This window comes from Myxocyprinus asiaticus, chromosome 20, assembly GCF_019703515.2.
Source record: "Myxocyprinus asiaticus isolate MX2 ecotype Aquarium Trade chromosome 20, UBuf_Myxa_2, whole genome shotgun sequence".
In the NCBI taxonomy this organism is placed as follows: domain Eukaryota; kingdom Metazoa; phylum Chordata; class Actinopteri; order Cypriniformes; family Catostomidae; genus Myxocyprinus; species Myxocyprinus asiaticus.
In genome coordinates this window covers 26,594,238-26,619,937 of record NC_059363.1, presented here as the reverse complement: position 1 = coordinate 26,619,937, position 25,700 = coordinate 26,594,238, and the positions used below count along the sequence as shown (strand labels likewise).

The window sequence follows — 25,700 nt, the reverse complement described above, 5'->3', positions numbered from 1 at the left end:
GATTTGATCTGAACATAGGCTTTAAATCCAAAAACTCAGCTCAAGACCTCTATCAACTGCACAAACCTAAAAATATTCAGAAAAGTAATACATGGTTAGTTCAGCCAAAAAAGAAAATTCTGTCTACATTTACAGTATTCACACTCATTTTGTTCCAAATCCGAATTATTTTCTTTCTCCTAAGGAGTACAAGAGGAGACACTTGAGGAGAAATTTGATGCTGTTCTTTTATCCATACAATGAAAGTGAATGGAGACTGAGACCATGTTTACACTAATACATTTTCATTTGAAAACGCATTGATTTCGCTACGTTTACACCTCTCATTCACACCAGATCTATCTGTTTTCAACTACTGAAAACAGACACGTTCAAAAAACGCTCTCCATAACCATCTATTTTGGAAAACTATGACATTATGAAAACTGAAAACAAAAATTTCAAACAAAAATGGATTAGTGTAGACATGGTCTGAGATTGTCATTCTGCCTAACATTTCCTTTTGTGTTTCACCGGAAGAAAGTCATACAGGTTTGGAACAACATAAGGGTAAGTAAATAATCCTTTAATATTCAGTATTGAAAAACGTAAATAGTATCAGTATTAAATGTAACATAAATATGGAACTCAGAATAATGCATTTAAAATGACAACACAACATAGAAACAGGTTAATAAACCCCAAAGAATTTACTGTACACAATGCATGCAACGTGAACTAAATTGCAGATTAAAGATGCATTACTGGCCTGAATGGTACTGAAAAAGTAGTTCATATTAAATTGGAAAAATGTATAATGAAAGAAATGGATTGAAGGAATTCTTCCCCCAAAAACAAAAATTCGGTTATAATTTACCTCAGAGTACCAAACAGGTATGACTTTCTTTCTTATGCAGAACTCAAAAGGAACATTTGTAATCAATATCCAAATCCGTCTTTTGAATACAATGACAGTTGATAGTGACTCACGTGACAGCTTAAAAAAGCCCCCAAAATACTATAAAACCAGTCCATCCAGTTTGTGCATCATATTCCAAGTCTTAAAGGTTTAGAAATTATTTAACAAAAAAATTAACAAATTCTTAAAAATATTATGATAGAATTATCATTTTTGGGTGAACCATCTCTTTATTTCAACATGTGTATATAATGAAGCACAATAAAATACTTGCCACTGGTGTGGCGCTGCAAGCTTGATAAGACTTGTAACGATGCATGCATCTGCTCCTCATCCAAGAACAGCAGCCCAGGTAAAAATGATCCAGACACAAACACTTAACTAACATGGTACATTTTTGTCCCTCAACGGTGTAATACTTGGCAGCAGAATGCAGAAAGAGTCTTCTTTGACAGATTTCCTTTCTGCCATGCCATGTACCATAACTATGCAAACCATAGCCTTCTAGCTATACCTTGCAATCATATTATCTGCTATCTCGCCTCAAGTCCACTCCAGTTTGAAAGATGTCGTCTCTGTGGTTGATTGACTCACTGTTAAGCAGTGCTGTCTGCAGGTAATGAAACTTGGCCAGATGGTCTGAAAATCTGCTTTGACCCTTCCCAAAGGTAGCAGGACTAAATCTGCTAGAGCTTATCCACTAGTAGAATTCAGACTCTTAAAAGAGGAAAAGTTTAAAGGCAGAAATAAGTGGACCTGATCTCAGTGCTGAGGTGGTGAGAGAGGAGTCCGAGATCTAATACAGATGCACACAATCACACACTCACTGATAGGTTGAAATATAAGGGATTATCTACTCAGCAGAAGTGCACGTGATCTATTAAGGCCTCATGGCCACAGCTAACAGGATAATGTTCATGACAGGTGAGTTTATATATGGAGGTAGTGGTTTAGAAAGGCTCTGGAAATTCTTATTCTTGTTGTTTGGAAAGCTTTATTCATTTATTGCAAGTTAACCTAAAAACTTATAATTCTATCATCATTTACATACCCTTATTAACTTCAGTCACCATTCACATTTATTGCACATTTTGTAATCTTGTACAATGAAAGTGAATGGTGAGTGAGGCTATCATTCTGCCTAAACATCTCCTTTTGGGTTCCACAGAAGACAGAAAGTACGAATTTGGAACAAGAGGGTGAGGGTGTCATCATTATAAATGATGACATAATTTTCATTTCTGAGTGGACTATGCCTTTAAAAAAATATATTTTTTATCTTTGATATCCACAAGGCATCTTCAGCACGTATGCATTGTTAGACTAATTCATATCGGAGTGTGATTTGTATTGGCGTGTTGTGATTGGTTGACATCTACGCTTGAGCAGACACTGTGCAGGGTTTTAGTTAGAAAGCTACAGGTCGCTGATTGAGGCAATGTGGGAAGTAAGCTGGATAAAGTGCTTCTCACTGATCTGGTTACCAGCAATATGTGCCAGGTCAGAAAGTGACTGAGCCATCTGTTTCCTTCAACACACATAAACAACCATGCTTCTGACAGTAGTGGGGGTGACTTAGGCTAAACAAGGTTGAGTTGCTCAAACCTGCTCATTATGGTGGCCCGACAGAGCCAAAATACTGTTATTCTGTCATTTTCTTTTTTCAAATTCCCTAAACCAAGACCAAAATTTCGAACTGAAACTCCTCCTACATCCACCAAACTCGGCAAAGACCTTCAGCCTGTCTGACCCGGGCTGCTATGTCTTTTCTAACTGATAACAGTTTTGCTGTAAAGTAGATCCAAAATCACAAAAAAATCTCATTGACTTACATTGATTGAATCAACTAATCTATCAACCAACCTAGTATCAACCTATCTACAGTGACAAGAAACATTATGTGAACCCTTTGGAATTACCTGCATTTATGTATAAATTTGTCTTAAAATCTGGTTTGATCTTCATCTAAGTTAAAATAATGAACAAACACAATTTGTTTTAACTAATAACACACAAATTATTGTATTATTCATTGTATTATTCTTGTCCATATTAAATACATCATTCAAACATTCACAGTGTAGGTTGGAAAATGTATTTAAACTCCTATGCTAATGACGTCAACAAAAGCTATTTAGAGTCAAACCTGGCATCAAATTATTGAAACGAGATTGGAGGTGTGGGTTACAGCTACTTTGACTCATAAAAAGCACTCAAACATTTTGAGTTTGCTATTCACAAGAAGCATCTGCTAACGTGGACCATGCCTCGCAAAAAAAAAAAAAAAAAAGAGATCTCAGAAGGCCTACGATCAAGAATTGTTGCTTTTCATAAAGCTGGAAAGGGTTATAAAGTTATCTAGAAAAGCTTAACTATTCATCTGTCCACAGTTATACAAATTGTCTATAAATGGAGATGATTCAGTACTGTGGCTGCTCTCCCTAGAAGTGGCCGTCCAGCCAAGATGACTCAAAGGGCACACCGCAGAATGCTCAACGAGGTAAAAAAGAACCCTAGAGTGACAGCTAAAGACATGAAGGAATAGCTGGAACTGGTTCACATCTGTGTTCATGACTCAACTATATACAAAACATTAAACAGGCATGTTGTCCATGGCAGGATACCACGAAGGAAGCCGCTGCTTTCCAACAAAAACATTGCTGCGTGCCTGAAGTTTGCCAAAGACCACCCTGACACTCCACGACGCTACTGGGAAAATGTTTTGTGGACTGATGAAACTAAGGTTGAATTGTTTGGGAAAAACACGCAGTACTGCATATGGTGTAAAAAGGGCACCGTATAACAACATGAAAACATCATCCCAACGGTAAATAATGGTTTAGGGAGCTTCATGATTTGGGGCTGCTTTGCTGCTTCGGGGCCTGGACCATTTGCCATCATCAGGGGAAAAATGAATTCCCAAGTTTATCAAGATATTCTACGGAATAATGTCAGGGTGGCTGTGTGCAAGCTGAAGCTCAGTAGAAGTTGGGTGTTGCAGCAGGACAATGACCCTAAACATCAAAGTAAATCTACTACACAATGGTTTCTAAAAAAGAAAATCCACCTTTTAGAGTGGCCCAGTCAAAGTCCAGACCTTAACCCAATAGAGATGCTGTGGAATGACCTCAGAAGAGCTGTTCACATCAGACATCCTAAGAATATGGCTGATCTGGAACAGTTCTGTGAGGAAGAATGGTCCAAAATTCCTTCTGAACCTTGTGCAGGTTTAATCCACAGCTACCCGAAACGCTTGGTTGAGGTTATTGCTGCCAAAGGCTGACCAAATCAACCAGGTATTAAATCCAGGGGTTCACTTGCATTTTCCACAGCACTGTGAATGTTTAATGGGATGTGTTCAATAAAGATTATAATTGTTTTTGTGTTGTTAGCTCAAGCACATTGTGTTTGTCCATACTTGTGACTTTGATGAATATGAGATCACATTTTATGACCAGTTAATGCAGAAAACCAGCTATTTCCAAAGGGTTTACATACTTTTTCTTGCCACTCTATCTATCTATCTATCTATAGTTGAAGTCAGAATTTTCCATACACCTTAGCCAAATACATTTAAACTCAGTTTTTCACAATTCCTGACATTTAATCTTAGAAAACATTCCCTGTCTTAGGTCAGTTAGGATCACTACTTTATTTTAAGAAGTGAAATGTCAGAATAATAATAGAGAGAATTATTTATTTCAGCTTTTATGTCTTTCATCACATTCACAGTGGGTCAGAGGTTTACATACACTTTGTCAGTATTTGGTAGCATTGCTTTTAAATTGTTTAACTTGGGTCAAACATTTTGGGTAGCCTTCCACAAGCTTCTCACAATAAGTTGCTGGAATTTTGGCCCATTCCTCCAGACAGAACTGGTGTAACTGAGTCAGGTTTGTAGGCCTCCTTGCTTGCACACACTTTTTCAGTTCCACAAATTTTCTATCGGATTGAGGTCAGGGCTTTGTGATGGCCACTCCAATACTTTGTTGTCCTTAAACCATTTTGCCTCAAATTTGGAGGTATGCTTGGGGTCATTGTTCATTTGGAAGACCCATTTGCGACTGAGCTTTAACTTCTTGGCTTATGTCTTGAGATGTTGCTTCAATATATCCACATAATTTTCCTTGCTCATGATGCCATCTATTTTGTGAAGTGCACCACTCCCTCCTGCAGCAAAGCACCCCCACAACATGATGCTACCGCCCCCATGCTTCACGATTGCGATGGTGTTCTTCGGCTTGCAAGCCTCACCCTTTTTCCTCTAAACATAATGATGGTCATTATGGCCAAACAGTTCAATTTTTGTTTCATCAGAGGACATTTCTCCAAAAAGTAAGATCTTTGTCCCCATGTGCACTTGCAAACTGTAGTCTGGCTTTTTTATGGTGGTTTTGGAGCAGTGGCTTCTTCCTTGCTGAGCAGCCTTTCAGGTTATGTCGATATAGGACTTGCTTTACTGTGGATTTAGATACTTGTCAACCTGTTTCCTCCAGCATCTTCACAAGGTCCTTTGCTGTTGTCCTGGGATTGATTTGCATCTATCTATCTGTCTGTCTGTCTGTCTATCTAACGAGGATTTGTCAAGCAAACATCAAAGTTCGTCTCAAGGATCGAGTACCCCTTCATCGACGCCAAACAAGACATATGTTCTTGTAACTGGATTTAGCATTACCATTAATATTATTGAAGTAAAAAATACAAAAATAATACTGTGGGTGGATAACAAACTGCTGTAATTAGACACAATTCACTTTTTTTTCTTAAAATAATAATAATAATAATAATGAGATTAATAAGTTAATGAAGTTCTCATTATTTTAATCTACTGATTTTTTTCTTCTGTTTTATAGGTATAACTGGTTGGTAATCACTGCTGTAGGGAGTTGCATTTTTTAAATTGATTTAATTTAAAAAGCTGAAAAGAACTTGTGATGACCAATAATGTTGTCTGTTTCGCTGCAATTTTTAATCAAAAGGCAAAAAGCAAAGTAATTTACGATTGTTCCTTTATTAGTGTAACCCGAATGGAGAAAGTCAATGCTTCTGTGCATAAAACAGAGCCATAACTTTCCTCATTAAGCAGTGGCCTTGTCCTTCATGTAAACAGGCCTGATCTTTGAGTTCTGTATCATCACAGATATGTTTGTTCATGCTTCTTAGCTCATGCCTTTTAACACATTTTTTACATCAGTGTCATTCAATGAAATGAAAGGCAAAAACAATACAAAGTGATTCAGTCAATCCAGTTCAAAGATGTGGTTCTGTATAGTGAGGGTAGCTATTAGTGACATATCATCTCTTCACATTATGGGTGAAGTAACTAAACGTTGGGGTAAACAGGTACACATTACATAGTCCAACATACAGAAGAGAACAAGGCAGCACATAATCCAATTCCCTCAAACAACTTTATACAACGTGCTTCAAAGGAAGCAGGAAATTAAGGAAAAATAAAACAAATGATCTTAAAGTAAATAAATGTTATTAAATTAAGATCACAAAATGTGTATTTTTACATAAATATTTTAAAATATAACATGTACACTCACATCATGATGTAAACTCCACAAGTCCATAAAAAATACAATATTTTATATAATTGCATTATAGTGATTTTTACATAGAACTTTTAATATACAAGAGCCAAACAAAACACTGTCAAACTAATGCATGTTGGCACATATACACAGATTTGTTGGGCATTTCTGCTAATGTTACAGTTGAAATATTCTTAATAATGTATTTGATGTCTTCCAGTATGTAAACAAAGACCCTTTCTCCATACAGTATCCTAGGATCAGACACAATCACAGGACAGGTTCGCTGAGAGTTTCTTACATGCTTAATCCATTTTAAAATAATAAACTATATTACAAATTTCCATTTATCACATGCATCATAATTTAAGGAACCTAAACTACTTCACCAATATCAATGGACCCTTCTCACATATCTGGGTTTGGAAAGTGAAGTAAACTGTAGTGGGGTAAACTTCTTTAGCAGTGAATGGTAAACAACAGCAAATATAATATGTGCATTCTCATAACTAGGGCTGGCATTAGGGGTGATTGTAAAATACCATTAAGTAAGAGTGTTTTTGGTCAATTATCATTTGCTTTTAGAGCAACCCATGACTGGAATGGACTTCCAGCTGATTTGAAAAGTCTGGTTAATGTCAAACCAGAACTGCCAACATGGTGTTAAGTGTTAGTATTGCCTTAGGGATTTTTTTATATTGTGTTTTTGAGTTTCATGTTTTATTTTTTTAAGATTTGTTCCTGATTGATTTTGATTGATTTTTGTATAATGTGTATTTTTCGATATTTAAAATTATGTATTTTGAGTGTCATTTTGACCTTTGACATCAACCTGCCCAGGGACAGCAGATAAAAATTAGCCATTGGCTAAATCTGATGCATTTACATAAGTAAGATGTTTGATTAATGATTAATGTGTATTGTCCTTGACAAATAAATAAATAAATGAAAATGAAATTTGTTCCAACAGCAAAAGAAACAATCTACTGTTAGGTTTTCACTACTTTCCAAAAGAGGAATACATTGAGAGAGATGGATTACAACAGTTATTGTCAATACCTTAGCTACTGTATTTGAAACTCCATCCTAGCAGTGTTGATTTTTAATTAATGGCCAGTTAATAATAAAGAATAACATTATACATGCACATTTACTAACTCAAAAAATTAAAAATATAAAAACTATGCTAGATTTATGCTGCTAAATGGAGTGGAAATGCATCATCAAAGGTCTGTGAAAAGGGTCCATATTGGTTTTGTTGGCTTTGCACTTTGCAAAACCCCAAAAATGTGTTGTGAAGAGTGGTTAACTGTATGTTTACACAAAACATTGTAATTTAGCAGTCTTGACACCAATAACCACAACCTATATCCTACATTTGATAAATCCATTATTATAAATATTAAATATTGTACCCACGTTTAATAACTAATGTACAAATGCAATTAACAAAATGTTTTGGTAACACTTTACAATAAGGTTCCATTTGTTAACATTAGTTAACAACATTAGTTAACATAAACTAACAATGAACAATAATTTAACAGCATAGTTCATGTTAATTTCAACATATACCAATACATTTTTAAAATGTATTTATCATTAGTTAATGCACTATGAACTAACATGAACTAACAATGAACAATTGTATTTTTATTAAAAAAACATTAACAAAGATTAATAAATGCTGCAAAATATATATACATAGTTAATTGTTTGTTCATGATAATAAATGCATTAACTAATGTTAACGAATGGAGCCATATTATAAAGTGTTTCCAGTTCTTCTTTGTCTAATGGAATTAAAATATCTTTAAATGACCAAGGACCAGTAATACACTAGTGAGTGAAATCGGGTGTTCAAACTAAGAAGACGACTCCCATAAAAGTCACACTGGTTTCTTCCAAATCTACTGTGTTGTATTGCACTGATGCAAAGGTATTGGACAAGTTACACTGTTTCTTTCCAGGTATTATCCTTCTCTTTGCAGTGAGCTGAGGTGAAGTAGAGAAGTGCCTGCTAATCACACAAATGGCCACCGCGTCCTTGCGAGGCATGTCAGGATTTAACAACAGCATTAGGACGCTAAGTCTGTCTCGCAAATCAGTAAATTAGTGGTATTTCACCTGGACTCCTATAGGACTGAGCAAAACAATAAAGTCAGAAGTCTCACAATAGGTTGGGAGGAGAAAAGGTCCACTTAGGTCATCATCAAGCTTCATGCCTAAACAGTGCAGTTTAGTTACTGAGCAATGGATCTGGGCTGTGGCTAGACAGATACACTTCTTTAAAGCATTATTGATGTTGCCCATTTAACTGAAAAATGCATATTACATTATGGTAACTGTGCCATAGCTGTATATCAAACTCAGCTGTATCTGCATCTTTGCTGAAGTCCAGAGGCTTCTCCATGTGTCCTAAGTTTAATCTTCATTGACAAGGCAACTCTGCTAATGCGAAGCAACTCTCCAACTCCAATTAACGGCAATGTGAAGCTGATCGACTTAAAACAAGGGAACTTAAGGGTTAAGTTTCAGTGTTGTTTTTTTTATGCATTTTTTTTGTCACAATACTATCTGTACTTCAGATATTGTAAAAGCACACTCAGTGTTCTGATTACAACAGTTTTTAATGTGCATTTAATAAACATAATAAATAAATATAAAACAAATCAACAAACACCACAGCAAACAATCTAAAAAAAGAAGAAAAAAAAAAAGAAAAAGAATCCCCAATCTTATTACAAAACACACACACACACACACACACACACACACACACACACACAAAATAATAATAATGAACTATTCACATGGCACACTGAAGATAAAACAACAGATTTGTTTCATGTTATATCTTTCAGATATGTAATAAAGAGGATGCATTTTTAATAGAAACCAAGGGGATGTGTGTGTGTATGTGGGCATTTGCTCCTACTTGATATTCTTGAGCAGGGAAGTGCGGGCATTAACCACTGCTTTAAAGGCATCCTCGCTGCCTGGAGCCACACACTTGTCTGGATGCAACAGTACAGCCAACTTCCTATATGCCTTGTTGACTTCTTCCCTACAAGAACAAAACAAGAAAAAGTTCTATTAGTCTTAGCTAACACACATCAAAACAGGCCTTCTAAACTGCTGACTTTGCAAACTGTTGAGGTTCCAAAAAACAGGGATCACAGTGAAGAATCAACTAATGATGATAGGCTTCGCTCTGTGCACGTACAAGGACCTTGATTGGTTGGGCATGAGGGATGACACAAGCTCATGGTTGGTTTCTCAGGCTGCTGGGGGAAATCTCAAAGAGGCTGAAAAGCTGGCAGGAGAGATTCAGGAATTATAATTGGATTGCAGTCACTCTCTAATTATCTGACCCACATGATTAAACCAGCCGAACTAACACACAGTGTGAATGTTGCAACAATCAGTTTTGAAACACTGCGATTAAATGGGAAATAATGGTATTTGGTCACGTTACTAATGTGATATTTGTTAAATGTATTTTTTCTAAGAACATCTGATTTTTAGTAAACGTACTGTAAATACTAATATCAATTGGCTCTTATAATATTGGAGAGGTTAATGGTTTAAGAAAATCAAGTCAAATCAACATTCTTATCCAAATGCAACACCAACAGGGTTTGCACTAATGGTTTACCTATATATCGATAAGGCTGATAAACAGCCTATTTGATAAACTGCATCAGTCAAATATTTACTGTGCATATTGCAATGCACTGCAAGGATTATATAAATACTTTTTATATGACATGCTTTAAAGGAATAGTTCACCCAAAAATTTAAATTATCTCGTTATTTACTGACCCCTATGCCATCCCAGATGTGTATGACTTTTTCTTGTGCAGAACAAACAAAATTTAAGAAGAATATCTCAGCTCTGTCGGTCCATTCAGTGCAAGTGAATGGTGGCCAGATCTTTGAAGCATAAAAGCTTCAAAAAAGTAATCCATTAAGACTCCCGTGGTTAATGTCTTAACAAGAGATATGATAGGTGTGGGTGGGAAACAGATCAATATTTAGTCTTTTTTTACCATAAATTTCCACTATCACTTCCACATTCTTCGTCCTTTGTTTATGGCGATTTGCATTGTTCGTGCATATCGCCACCTATTGGGCAGGGAGGAGAATTTATAGTAAAAAAAAAAAAAAAAGGACTTTAATATTGATCTGTTCCTCAACCACACCTATAATACTGCTTCTGAAGACATGGATTTATCCACTGGAGTCTTATGGATTACTTTTATGCTGCCTTTAAATGCTTTTTGGAGCTTCAAATTCTGGCCACCGTTAACTTGCATTGAATGGACCAACAGAGCTGAGATATTGTTTTAAAAACCTTTGTTTGTGTTCAGCAAAAACAAGAAAGTCACATCTAGGATAGCATGAGGGTGAGTAAATGAATTCTCATTTTTGGGTGAACTATTCCTTTAAGATAGGAGAACTATCTTTTAGTAAATATACCTGTGACTCTCTGTATATGACTAACCTTACAGAGCCCATCGTGCAGTACAATAGTCAATATTTAAATAGTCATTTATCCAGAGCAAAGTGTATAAAGTACAAAAGTTCAGCAGCTTAAGTAAAGCCATTCAGCATGAGATTGAGCAATAATGCATTTCTAAAATCCATGACTATAACAAAAATGTGCAGGCAAGATTATAGTAGTCCAGTAAAATAATATGAGAAGAGGATTGCCTCTGTTTTACCTTGTGGCCCCTGGTTTAACCCCCAGCATGTCCCAGCTGTCTTTGCTATTGCGGATGCGCCGGATAGTGTCAGCCTGCTCTTTGGTAAAACCTACATTGACCTCTGGAGTGGGTCGTTTCCCTCCGTTCTCACACATGTCCGTTATAGAAGAGAAAAAAGCCTTTGGAGGGGGACAAAAGCAGATTAAAAAAAAAAGTGTAATTTGTTTTTTTACAGAATGGTAGTCATATACTGGACAGAAAAAACATTCAAGAGTGTTTTTGTGTTTCCAGGCCATATTTCCATTCCTGCTGAGATGGTGCTGGTATCAGGACTGTGTAAGAAAGCGCACACCTGAAACATTTCATTGATGCCTTCACCACTCTGGGCAGAAGTCTCAAAGTAATGAAACCCTCTGCTTTCAGCCCAAAGTCTCCCCTCACTCTCATCCACCACTCGTCTTTTCGTCAAGTCAACCTATAGTAAACAACAACCACTCATTATTATGGCCCCTTTGAAATACGTTTGCAAGCACGAATGTTTAGGTTCATATACTGTCCTTCTGCAATTGAAATATGCAGTGAAGACTTGACTATAGTTGCTTATAGATAGACCGATAATCGGTTTAACCAAAAAGTGTAAATATGGGCAAAAAATATTGGTTATAAGTAAGTGGAAAATGCTTAGTAAAGATGTGGACCTTGTTGGCACACACGACAAAGATGATGTTCTCCATGTTGGCCTGTGATCCCATTTCCTGCTTCATCTCTGTAAGCCAGCTGTCCAGAGCATCAAAGCTCTCTCTCAGACCAACATCGTAGACTAGAATAACCCCTTGAGAGTCCTTATAGAACTCATTACGTACCTGTCAAAACAAACAGCATCAATCCCTTCCAACGGCTCTATATAGGCATTACAAGTCATTTACCTGGTTAAGCAATCTATTGGCAAATACATGATAACAGAGAAAATGTCAAACACTGATGCCGCTCTCAGGTTCTTCAGGATCTTATATTGACTGCAGCTCAATACTGCCACACTGTGGTCAGTTAGCTGTCCCTAGAACAATTCATTATTACCTTCTCTGGATATTAAGAAACCAGGTTTTCTAATTTGCAATAACATTAGTTCAGTATTACTTTCAAACAGACCCTACTGAGTGCTCACATATGAAAATATTAAATAAGTAAGGCAATACCTCATAGAAGAATGGATGTCCAGCCATATCGAAAATGTTAACTTTTATCTCCCTGTCCCGAACCTGAACCCTTGAGGTGAAAAAATTATATTTTCATTCCATTACAGAGAAAACATTAATTATTCTTTTTTTTTTTTATTACATTACTGTAGTAATAACAAGAGTCAATAGCATACTGACTGACAGCAAAAACTACCACAACCACTTCCATCATATGTTTGTTTATGATTAAAAGGTCATTATTGCTTTTGCATATTTAACTAAAGTCACAGTAGGCTAAATGGGCAAATAAAATCAATGAATAAGTAAAATAAGGGGGCCTGGGTAGCTCAGCGATTACTGACGCTGACTACCACCCCTGAAGTGCAAATTCGAATCCAGGGTGTGCTGAGTGACTCCAGCTAGGTCTCCTAAGCAGCTAAATTGGCCCGGTTGCTAGGGAGGGTAGAATCACATGGGGTAACCTCCTTGTGGTCATGATTAGTGGTTATCGCTCTCAGTGGGTCACGTGGTAAGTTGTGCATGGATCGCGGAGAGTAGCATGAGCCTCCACATGTTGTGAGTCTCCGCGGTGTCATGCACAATGAGCCACGTGATAAAATGCGCAGATTGACGGTCTCAGAAGCGGAAGCAATGGAGACTTGTCCTCCACCACCCGGACTGAGGTGAGTAACCGCGCCACCACGAGGTCCTACTAAGTAGTGGGAATTGGGCATTCCAAATTGGGAGAAAAAGGGATAAAAAAAAAAAAATAAAAAAATGGAATAAGTAAAATAATAACAGGAATATTAGTGGCTATATTTTTTGAAGAGTCTATGAAACAAGACTAAATTAAAGGGTTAGTTCACCCAAAATGAAGATTCTCTTATCATTTACTCACCCTCATCCTAGATGTGTATGACTTTCTTTCTTCTGCTGAAAACTAATATTTTTAAAAGAAAACCTCAGCTCTGAAGGTCCTCACAATTCAATTGAATGGTAATCAAATCTTTGAAGCACTAAAAAGAACATAAAGGCAGCATAAAAATAATTCATACTACTCCAGTTGTTTCCTCCATGTCATCTCAATCAATCTAATCGGCTTGGGGTGAAAACAGACCAAAATGTAATCCCTTTTCACTGTACATCTTGCCATTGCAGTCTCTAGGCATGATCATGATTTCAAGCTCGATAACACTTTCTAGTGCTTGACACATGTGCAGAGCGCTAGATTGCACTAGGAAGTTCAACTGAGCTTGAAATCATGATTGTCAAGGAGACTGCTGATGTCAAGATTTATAGTGAAAAAGGAATTATATTTGAGTCTGTTCTCACTCAAAACCGATTGTATCGCTTCAGAAGACATGGAATAAACCACTGGAGTCTTATGGATTACTTTTATGCTGCCTTTATGTGCTTTTTGGAGCTACAAATGTCTGACCACCATTCACGTACATTGTGTGGACCTAAAGAGCTAAAATATTCTTCTAAAAATCATAATTTGTGTTCTGCAGAAAAAAGAAAGTCATACACATCTGGGATGCCAGGAGGGTGAGTAAATGAGCGATTTTTTGGGGGGGGTTTTGTTAATTTTTGGTTGAACTATTCCTTTCATACACTATATTGCCAAAAGTATTCACTCATCTGCCTTTAGACGCATATGAACTTAAGTGACATCCCTTTCTTAATCCATAGGGTTTAATATGACGTCGGCCCACCCTTTGCAGCTATAACAGCTTCAACTCTTCTGGGAAGGCTTTCCACAAGGTTTAGGAGTGTGTTTATGGGAATTTTTGACCATTCTTCCAGAAGCGCATTTGTGAGGTCAGACACTGATGTTGGATGAGAAGGCCTGGCTCGCAGTCTTCGCTCTAATTCATCCAAAAGGTGCTCTATCGGGTTGAGGTCAGGACTCTGTGCAGGCCAGTCAAGTTCTTCCACACCAAACTCGCTCATCCATGTCTTTATGGACCTTGCTTTGTGCACTGGTGCGCAGTCATGTTGGAACAGGAAGGGGCCATCCCCAAACTGTTCCCACAAAGTTGGGAGCATAGAATTGTCCAAAATCTCTTGGTATGCTGAAGCATTCAGAGCTCCTTTCACTGGAACTAAGGGGCCAAGCCCAGCTCCTGAAAAACAACCCCACACCATAATCCCCCTCCACCAAACTTCACAGTTGGCACAGTGCAGTCAGACAAGTACCGTTCTCCTGGCAACCGCCAAACCCAGACTCGTCCATCAGATTGCCAGATGGAGAAGCGTGATTCGTCACTCCAGAGAACGCGTCTCCACTGCTCTAGAGTCCAGTGGCGGCGTGCTTTACACCACTGCATCCGACGCTTTGCATTGCACTTGGTGATGTATGGCTTGGATGCAGCTGCTCGGCCATGGAAACCCATTCCATGAAGCTCTCTACACACTGTTCTTGAGCTAATCTGAAGGCCACATGAACTTTGGAGGTCTGTAGCGATTGACTCTGCAGAAAGTTGGCGACCTCTGCGCCTCAGCATCCGGTGACCCCGCTCTGTAATTTTACGTGGCCTACCACTTCGTGGCTGAGTTGCTGTCATTCCCAATCGCTTCCACTTTGTTATAATACCACTGACAGTTGACTGTGGAATATTTAGTAGCAAGGAAATTTCACGACTGGACTTGCTGCATAGGTGGCATCCTATCACAGTACCACGCTGGAATTCACTGAGCTCCTGAGAGTGGCCCATTCTTTCACAAATGTTTGTAGAAGCAGTCTGCATGCCTAGGTGCTTCATTTTATAAACCTGTGGCCATGGAAGTGATTGGAACACCTGAATTCAATTATTTGGATGGGTGAGCGAATACTTTTGGCAATATAGTGTATCTAAGGAATTGTCATTCAGTGAAGATGTTTTTCTCTATTGAGTATAGATGAGTATGAATATGACAGAACTTGGAATGAAAGATGCTGGGTGAAACAAAAGACAGATTACTTACTTGGTTACTCCATAATCTATACCTATAGTGGCCAGATATTTGGGCACAAATCGCTTCTCACAATATCGTTTAATAATGCAACTCTGGAACAAATAAAGAAAAAGACAAACAAAATTATTATTGATCATATTAATATGATTTCTCCAAATACCAAGCCTCTCCATATGCAGGTACTAAACCTAATAAAACATAGCTCCTATATTCAACACTGTAAACAACAGATGATTGGCAAGACATTTTTACAGTATCAGTGGTTAAATATATAATTTGGATATAGATAACTGATAACAATATGTGTAACACATGTCCAACCCTGACACCTAACTAAAGAGTCAAATGATTCACTGGTTATTTCGAAGCGAGACAAAGTGATCAAGCTATTAGAAATGTGAAAACGTACAGGAACAAAATGCCAGTAAATACTCATAAAGATGCAAACAGTCCTATTCAATATTTTTCTTGTTTGATCATTCTGGTCTCTGTATATATGTCATAAACAACAGTCCGTTTCTTACCTTCCCTACTTCTGCATTCCCCAGACTAATGACCTTAACCCGTAATGACTTTTTGTTTTCTCGTCTCTTCTGAACATTCGTGTCCATATTGCACTTATTCACAAAAATATATCTATAAAATCACGTATGACTTCGCTATATCTGTACAGTCTGTCTGTCAACAACAGTGAGCAGCTCGCCATATGGCTAACAGATAGCTAGTGTCTGTAACATGTCATCGACAATTATGGACAACATTTTTTCCATTACAGTTAGCACATTTTGTCGCCAGCAAAAATCGCAAATATTTCAACAAGTAAAATATTTTTAAAAGCTAAAGTCATTATGCTAACTGGCTAACTGCCTTAGCAACGACGGGTCAGCTGCCTTTGTGTATTTCCAAATTGAAAACGCAGATTCAACACAGTACGTAACTCATAAAAATTAAAAATAAATATATAAATACATAATTTAAGACAGACATTTAAAGAACAGAACTGTAACGAAGTTAACTTAAATACTTATAAATAAGCAAAATATGTATAATCCAAACAAATGTTGGGTAAAATAAGGCAAAAGGATGAGGGTTTCTATGGCTGCAGCATCAGTATTACAATATTAGACAGATTCGTCACGGGGGAGTCAAACAATCAGGCAAATGCACTTCAAATACTTTGATAAAAAAGACTAATTAATTCAGTGACCTAATAAATAACATGGCTGTAATAGGCTGTTGTCTACATAAGGAGTTGCACGGTCAAGTGGTTGACAATGGGATAGACAGAAAGAGAGTTAAACACAGGGAGGGAGGGTGTGGTGGACTTTTATTAATAGTGCCTACAGTGGATGAAAGTTTTCAGGTCTGTTGGTCCAGGCTGGATTCATATGCATTTCAGAAAAGGACAGAAAGGACTTGGAACAGATTCTGTTTTTCTACCTCAATGGTTTAGTATACTCTGATAAGCCAAGAAGACCTGGAAAGATGCCACTTCCAAGTTTCCTTAATTGTTCAGGTCTCCCAGATCTTCCAAGTCTGAGAAGACTACTGGTAGACTGCAGTGCTCTGTTGGATCATCAGGTTGGGGATGGTAAGCAGTTGCAGATTTATAAACTCTATATATCTGTTTTTCCTCCATGCTTTGTGACGAACAAGCCACATATAAGACAGCACATAATTATAGCTCATGAACTGCATAATTGGACTCTGTGTGTCAGTTATTTAATCACTGAATTTTTGGTTTAGACATGCTACATCCTACCTGCAGTCAATACTCTCTGCAACTAATAGTCTGCCTATTGCATATTCAAAATCACAAGAATTAGTCTATAAACGAATTGACGGATTTTAGTATTAAAAACTGTTAAATACAAAATGTATCAACTGCAAAAATGATGTGGTCTTTCTTTAGCAGTTTAGCCTATAATTCACCCAGCTTTGTATTTTCATGAAAAATTCAGTTCCGTGTCTAAAACTGAAACCCAGCCAGATTATCACTGAGCCATTTCACATGCCAGGGATCAGACGCCAGGGCTTCTCCCATCAGGCCAAAGTATCACGGAAAACACTCCTGATGTGGATTTAGATTTTTCAGTGACAACCCTCTGAAATGGCCAGCTAAAACCAGAATTCAAAATGCAAGCATAGGCTAGTTTGTGGTGCTGGTTTGTAGTTGGTGGAGCAGCATGATGTTTACCAGCAAAACGTAGCTTGTCAAGCTGGTCAACCAGGATGTTTTTTTTTTGGGGGGGGGGGGGCGCTAGTAAATCAAGAAGGCCCTGGACTGTTAAACTAGTCAAAAAGCCTTTTTGTCAGGGGCCTGGGTAGCTCAGCAAGTATTGATGCTGACCGTCACCCCTGGAGTCGCGAGTTTGAATCCAGGACGTGCTGAGTGACTCCAGCTAGGTCTCCTAAGCAACCAAATTGGCCCGGTTGCTAGGAAGGGTAGAGTCACATGGGGTAACCTCCTCGTGGTCGTGATTAGTGGTTCTCGCTCTCAGTGGGGTGCGTGGTAAGTTGTGTGTGGATCGCGGAGAGTAGCATGAGCCTCCACATGCTGTGAGTCTCCGCGGTGTCATGCACAACGAGCCATGTGATAAGATGCGCGGATTGACTGTCTCAGAAGCGGAGGCAGTCAAAGACTTATCTTCTGCCACCCAGATTGAGGTGAGTAACCGTGCCACCACGAGGACCTAGTAAATAGTGGGAATTGGGCATTGCAAATTGGGAGAAAAGGGGATAAAAAAAGCCAAGCCTTTTTGTTACACCAGTACACCAGCATCATCTGGACCTGCATTCAAAAAAACAGCATAACTGTTGTGTTTTTTTTTTTTTTTTTTTTCCAGCAGTCATAAAGTTGTCAAATACAATAAAATACATTTATAAGCAGGGTTCCCACTGTCATAGAAAACCTGGAAATATCAGGGAATTTTACAACTGTGTTTTCCAAACAATAAAGTCATGGAAATTTCTATCGTGAATTTATAGTTTTCAAGTTCCAAAGCTATTTAATCACTTAAATATTGCTCTTGGTTAGAGCTCGTGTAGATCAGAACTTGCTCGCCATAGTGATGTCCGATTTGTGAGTGAATCCTGCCTTTGAGTAGGTTCTTTGCAGCTAACTGGTCACAAATTGGTGTGAATGATTCATTAGCAACTTGGTCTGAATTAAAATTATTTTTAAAATTTGGTTTGCATGAATCACAAATGACTAGAAAATTAATTGAAAAGTCATGAAAATTCTTTGGTCAAAGAGAGAACATAAAGTTACTAGGAGAGAACATGAAGCATTCATCAAACTATTATTTGATATGTAAAAACATAACAACAGTTCATAGTAATAAACAGATGCAAACGGATCCATACAATGTATTTCTTGTATGATAAGTTCGTCTAAGTATGGATGTCATTTTATCAGTTTTTACTTCCCTGTAATGAAAATTAAAAAGTGTCACTCAACAGTTTTAAGATTTGTAAAAAAACAAAAACATGAACAACAGGCAGAATTATTTAAATAGTTAACACTTTTTTAGTGAGAATGATATTTTTTTCTTTTGTGCATAGATTTATTTACTTAAAGTTGACCATATATGATATTTAACACTTTGTGTTTTTGTGATGCATCCATATATTGCATTCATGAAAATACAAACAAACAAACAAACAAACAGGCAATTAGAAAAAATAATCAACAATCCATAACTGCTACTGTAGCTGCTTCTAGAGAGAGTGGGCAGTGGGAGGCGGTGTTCTCATTGATTGCTGCATGGTTGCACCAATCAATTCTTTCCCCCTCTCATCCTGTCTTCACACTCTCCATCTCTGATGTCCTACTTATTTCCCTCCCCCTGTGCCTCTCTCATTGTTGAATTGTCAGGAGGTGTGTGCATGTGTTCATCTTTGCTGAGGAGGGGCTGCATGTGTGCAAGAATGTGTGCGAGTGTATTTGTGTGCATGTGTATATGTGTGTGTGCACCTGTGTGTTAAACCAGCATTGTTCCTGATAGAGGGAAAGCTGTGCTGCGCTGTTTGGAGAATCCAAGGTCATTGGAGAACAGTCACATGTGCCGTATGTGAGCGTGCATGTGTGAATGAGTGTCTATGAGTGAGTGAGTGAGTGAGTGTGTGTCTCTCTCTTCCTCTCTCTCTGGCTGTGTGACAGAGAAAGAGGCTTCAGGCAAAGAACAGTGAATTTCATCAGGTTTTTCATCAATGTACGGTAAGGGCATTTGTGTTTGTTTGTGTATGTGAGGGTATGATTATGTGCATAAATATAGTAATCATTTCCTTCCTGGATTAGGGTAGACAAAATTCATCTGCATCACAAAAGATTATGGCACATTAGCGTGATGCTGAAGCAACAGATTGCATGCTGTATTTTTTATTCATATTTCATTTGAGTCATATAACATACTGTGCATCACCCATTTAGGTGCATCCTCACTACTCATGTGTATTTACATATCAAATACTAAAAAATGCTACTAAAATACACACATATACTGCAATAGAAATAAATTGCAATGTTCACATTCAATAATATACTCTAACTGTAAATTTACATGCACATGTATTAACTGGATTAATATCTCCTGCTTTATTAAAATGATTTTGGTATGAGCATGGCATGAGAGTTAGCAGCATGCACGGCAGATGATGTTTTGAATGAGCTGCAGGCAGTTGGTCTGTGACTTTGATTCCTCACAGCATGGATGCCTTAGAGACATGCGACTGGCTCTAGTGCTTCACAACCAGATCGTTTACATTTTTAACAGCCTGAGTATTTCACCCAGATTTCTCCACTTATTTAAGCATGCCACAAGCAAACAAGCTTGATCGGAGACTTCAGAATTATAAATGCATACTGATAAAGTTATGCAGATTTGACACTTAAATGGATAGTTCACCCAAAAATGAAATTTCTCTCGATTTACTCACCCTCATGGCATCCCAGATGTGTATGACTTTCTTTCTTCTGCAGAACACAAATAAAGATTTTTAGAAGAATATTTCAGCTCTGTAGATCCATACAATGCAAGTGAATGGGTGCCAAAATTTTTAAGCACCAAAATCCACATAAAGGCAGCATGATAGTAATCCATATGACTCCAATGGTTGAATCCATGTGTTCAGACACGATATGATATGTGTGGGTGAGAAACAGATCAATATTTAAGTAATTTTTTTAATCATAAATTATCCTCCCTGCCCAGTAGGGGGCGATATGTAGGAAGAATGTGAATCACCAAAAACAGAAGAAGGAGAAAGTGAAAGTTAAAGAAAAAGGACTTAAATATTGATCTGTTTCTCACCCACACCTATCATATCACTTCAGAAGATTTGGATTTAATCACCAGAGTTGTCTGGAGTACTTTAATGTTGCCCTTATGTGGATCTTCAAAATTTTGGCACTCACTTGCATTGTATGGACCTACAGAGCTGAAATATTCTTCTAAAAATCTTCATTTGTGTTCAGCAGATGAAAGAAAGTCATACACATCTGGGATGGCATGAGGGTGAGTAAATGATGAGAGAATTTTTAGTTTTGGGTGAACTATCCCTTTAAGGACTTAAAAGAGATTAGATGATCAGCAATGACAAATCATTAATGGAATACTTGCTGAATATGTTTATTCTGTTGTTGAGAATAAAAAAAATGTTTCTTTTTAAAGGGATGATTGAAGCTTTACCCATAAATGAACATTCTGTCATCATTTACTCAACGTTATGTCATTCCACTTTCCTTCGTGGAATGCTAAAAGAGAAGTTTGTCAGAATGATCAAGCTGTTTTTTCCATACAGAGAAAGTAGATGGGGACAAGGGGCTGTCAGTTTCAAAATGGACAAAAGTAGAAAATAAAAGCAGTCCATATGACATATGCACTCTATTTTATGTCTTTTGTAGCTATATGAAAGCTTTGTGTAAGGAACAGACTGAAATTTAAGTTGTTTTTCACTGAAAATCTTGCTTGACTTTGTGGTCGCCATTTACTTTCATTGTATTATAAAGAACAGCTTGAACATTCGTCTATAAATAACTCCTTTTCGTGTTCCATCGATGGAAAAAAAGTTGACATTAGGGTTAGTAAATTATGACAGAATTTTCATTTTTTGGTGGACTATTCCTTTAAGCTTGCCTTTTTAGAAGAGATCTCACATTTTATATTACTTACATTTTAAGTATGCAATTTACATTTATATTTTGGCCGAAATTGCAAACTGTTTCTTTGTGCAAAATCTGACACTTTGTAATATGTTTTCTCAGCAATACTGAAACATTAACTACACCTCAAAACAAAAGTTCCTATTACAGAGGAGTAGCATCTTCATGGCTGTCTACAACTGTAGATTATTTGCATAGTTTTAGATTAACCAGATGCACATGAAAGTACACATGACTGAAGAAAATCAATAGATTTCATTCTTTGGTCTACCATCAAGTTATCCATGTGTGCTTGGTCTTCCTCTCTGTGACATTTCCATATAAGTGTGAGTGGCTTTGATATTGTGTCCTGTTTTGGGCAATCTGAAAGCATATGGCATGGCTGATGTTCTAAATATAGCTGTCATTTCAAGCAGCTCTAATAATTCAGTGGAATAGTATTTAGAGTGACTGCGTCATGAAGGGAGTCAGAGAGTGGCTGGATTTCGTGCATGGGAAAGATAGATTTTCCATGCTGCAGCCGCTACAGTACGGAGTTGATTGATTCACATACATAGTGCGATGTGTGTTATGTAATTGCTGTAGTAGTGCGGTTAAAGCCATTATAAAGCTGGGTATCTTCTAGTATCCCCACCAGCTTTGAAGATATTAAATCAGCCATAGTAGTACATCTGAGCAAGACTAGCACTTTATTATGACCTAATCCTCTGTCACAATGCCAGGTATAGCCATTGTTTTGCAGTTTATGCAGATGTGCATGTACAGGTTTTCTTGGCAACAAAGTATGCACTTACCCGAGTGTAGATGCTGCACTCCTGAATCAAATTACTGACAGCACAATTGGTACTTAATTATTTAGTTGTTTGTGTTTTCTAAGCTAAAACTTAAAGTTTAATTTTTAGCATCTTATCACCTCATCATTAAAGGGAAAGTTCACCCAACAATTTAATCACCCTCATGTTGTTCCAAACCCTAGTGACTTTTATTCTTTGGTGGAACACAAAATGTTAGGGACTACCAGCCTGTTTTCCATACAGTGAAAGTGAATAGTGACTGAGGATGTCAGTCCCTGTAATCCTGCCTAACATCTCCCTTTGTGCTCCATGAAAAAAGGAAAATCAGACTGGTTTGGAATAGCATAAAGGTGAGTAAATTATGGCAAAATTTTCATTGTGGGTGAACTATCCCTGTAAATGTACTACATGATGATATGGCAAGATTTTATAACACCCTGAGCAAAAAGTAATAATGCTGGAAGCAGATATTTTGGCCCCTGGGTCCAGACAGTGTCACCAGAATGCAGTGAAAGAATGATAGAGGTGAGTACACAGCCATACGAGAGTAATAAAGGCTGTAAACAGGAGGGAAGAGTGGAGGCGATATTTACCACCCTGTCAGAGAAACAGAATGCCAAATCTCTTATGTTTAATACATATTGCCAATAAAATACTCATCACATTGTGCTTGTGGTCAAATAAAGCAGTTGTTCCTGCTGCTCTTGTATGGAGCTTGGATATATGAAATCAATATTTACTTCATGCTATTCATTATTTACACAGATGGATGATGGTTGGTGGGCTGATTATCAAGACTGTTTGTTTAGGAGCCCAAATGCAGGGGCCAGATGCTTTTGATTTCTTGTAAATCACTTTGTTAATAGAGCATCTGCCAAGAATTTCAATGTAAATGTTAAATTATTCATGAACGGTGCTCTTTGTCTCCTATTTGACTTTTGAACATTGTCTAATGATTTATAAATTGAAATTGAAATGTTATTACCTTGCATTTTTATTTTATTTTATTTGCAAGACTTAGCTATGAGTCAAAGCAAAGCCTGTATAGTATTTTGAAAGTATTTTTTGTAACTAGCAATTAATTTAGGCAAAAACAGAAGAACAAAACCACATGTAACCTGTCCTGCATCAGCCGGCATGGGAGGCGGGCACAGTAGCGAGTAGCCTTCAGCCTCCAGCCTCTAGCGTCAGTCACTAGTGTGCCTCTTCAGGCCAGGGGAGTGAGGTTTACACATACCGCACAGCTGTCACATACCAGCTGGCTCCTGTTACACTCAACCCCCTAAACCTCACTCCCATCCGGGTCACGGCACCACTGTAACCAGTCCTGCTCGACCCGCTCCGAGAGGGATTCAAACTGGCCTTCAGCCAGCATGGGAGGCTGGCACGCTAAAGAGGAGGCTGAAGGCTACAGCCTCTAGCGTCAGTCGCTAGTGCGCGTCTTGAGGCCAGGGGAGTGAGGTTTACACATACCGCACAACTATCACGTACCAGCTGGCTCCCGTTACACACAGATCAATTAAATTCATAGCGATTCGTAATTGTTTGTTTATTTGTTGTTTCTTTTTAGTGATTAAACATTGCTGTCATTAGTGATATTTTTCGTCTGACTGTAAGAACACTATGGGAGTGAGAAATAGAGTGGAAGAAAGAGAGAATTCACTGCTGTCATTGCAGTGGGGAAATATTCAGTCTGGGCTGTCAGATTATTATTTTTTTCTCACTCAGACCTCTCGCTTCTGTTGCTTTAGGCGGAGAGGGTGTCACGCTGATATGTCAAAACACTAGCAGGCGGCCCGATGTGTGACTCACACACCAGCTCCTCTCCCATCCATCCAATCACAGCGGAATTACCAATTATGATCTTGGTAAAAGGCAGCTTGACTGTAGTTTAACAGCAGGTTTGACTCTATATAAGCTTATGTTGATCTTAATAAATGTGTCTTCCAGCGATAGACCAATGTTTGCATTGTATGATAGTATGGGTCACAGTTCTGATATGGTATATATATATACATATGCATTTGGCAGACACTTTTAGCCAAAGCGACTTACATGGCACTTCAGTACATTTGATCAGTTTGTGTGTTTCCTGGAAACCGAACCTATGATCTTGGCATTGCTAGCATCATGCTCTACCAGTTGTTACAAAATCCAACTAACCATATAATCATGCATGTTTAGAGTAGCAAAATAAACAGGCTTATATGTATCAACTTATAAAAGAGAGGATGCTTCCAATGTTTTTTGTTGCTGACATCAAAGGTTGTTCATCCAATCAAACTCTGGTAGAAGCTAGTTGCTTGACATGCCCTCATCCTCAAAAACCATGAACAAAATTATGCAAAATAAAATAAATTACAACCCACACAACATGAAATATGTTCACTTGCAATAAGAATTGTGCTGTGAAAATAAGTTTAGAACCACTGTGTATTATATAGATACATCAGACTTTAAACAATAATTAATTATCGCATAATCTTTATTACACGTGACACAAATATTTCTTTACACAATATATTGGTTATCACACTACATGTGATATGTTCCATAATATATGATGAACAGAATGAGAAGCCAGTATCAGTTATACGTGGGTGGTTGAGCAGTGCTCTGATGTCTCCACCTGCTTTGGTTTATTTACTCTCACCATGACGAAGCCCTTTCTCTATGGTAATGGAATAAACAGCTCTTTCCATCTCAGGGGTCCTGCCAAGGTGTTGCCTCTGACTCATCAGCCCAGAAGGGGCTTTGAATGTGTGCGTCATTGTGAAAGAATGTTTTTGCAGCTTTATACGGTAGTTGAAAAAAGTAACATGGACATTATTTTTTATTCAGCATCAAAATTAAGTTAAAATATAGGTTGGGAAACTATATTTATTATTTGCAACAAATAGAAGACAATTGATGAATGGTCAATTTTAGGCGCTTTTTCTGTGATTTGCAATGTGTGCTTTATAAACCTTTTGTGGGCTTTGAAGTGGTGGTGTAAAGCAAGATTTTCAAATCCGTTTAACTGGCTCACCAAGCTGCAGACATTTCCTAAATACAGATTAATGCTTGTCCCCTAAATCGACTGGCCTCACTTACTAGATTGCAGCAAGTCTAATTTATTTAATGTGTTGATGCAATAAATAAACCTCACTTTGAGTATACAGGTGCATCTCAATAAATTAGAATGTCGTGGAAAAGTTCATTTATTTCAGTAATACAACTCAAATTGTGAAACTCGTGTATTAAATAAATTCAGTGCACACAGACTGAAGTAGTTTAAGTCTTTGGTTCTTTTAATTGTGATGATTTTGGCTCACATTTAACAAAAACCCACCAATTCACTATCTCAAAAAATTAGAATATGGTGACATGCCAATCAGCTAATCAACTCAAAACACCTGCAAAGGTTTCCTGAGCCTTCAAAATGGTCTCTCAGTTTGGTTCACTAGGCTACACAATCATG

The 25,700-nt window shown here is 37.6% G+C and overlaps 2 protein-coding genes across 8 annotated transcripts in view; one reads left to right on the top strand and one right to left on the bottom strand.

Annotated features, from left to right (window-relative positions):
* Window positions 1-20: 20 nt before the first annotated feature.
* On the bottom strand, window positions 21-16,174 carry LOC127411269 (dnaJ homolog subfamily C member 27). Of its 2 annotated transcripts, none has more exons than XM_051646712.1 (8): window positions 15,808-16,174; window positions 15,293-15,375; window positions 12,344-12,413; window positions 11,846-12,010; window positions 11,500-11,622; window positions 11,166-11,326; window positions 9,377-9,505; window positions 21-66 (listed from the first exon to the last, which is right to left on the bottom strand). In XM_051646712.1, exons 1-8 carry the CDS (start codon window positions 15,892-15,894, stop codon window positions 36-38), a joined length of 849 nt encoding a protein of 282 aa, XP_051502672.1. In that variant the 5' UTR covers window positions 15,895-16,174; the 3' UTR covers window positions 21-35. The 2 variants fall into 2 exon arrangements, with proteins under 2 accessions (XP_051502672.1, XP_051502673.1); XM_051646713.1 differs by lacking the exon at window positions 21-66 and adding an exon at window positions 5,891-8,942.
* Window positions 16,175-19,163: 2,989 nt separating this feature from the next.
* Window positions 19,164-25,700, top strand: part of LOC127411028 (protein EFR3 homolog B-like) — a 32,091-nt gene continuing 25,554 nt past the window's right edge. For 3 of the 6 annotated variants that reach the window (XM_051646342.1, XM_051646341.1, XM_051646339.1), the window contains exon 1: window positions 19,164-19,502. In XM_051646342.1, the coding sequence (XP_051502302.1) occupies window positions 19,496-19,502 (7 nt within the window). In that variant the 5' untranslated portion in view covers window positions 19,164-19,495. Of the gene's footprint in view, window positions 19,503-23,991; window positions 24,142-25,700 lie in introns of all 6 variants that reach the window. The other 3 variants (XM_051646345.1, XM_051646343.1, XM_051646344.1) reach the window with 2 other exon arrangements.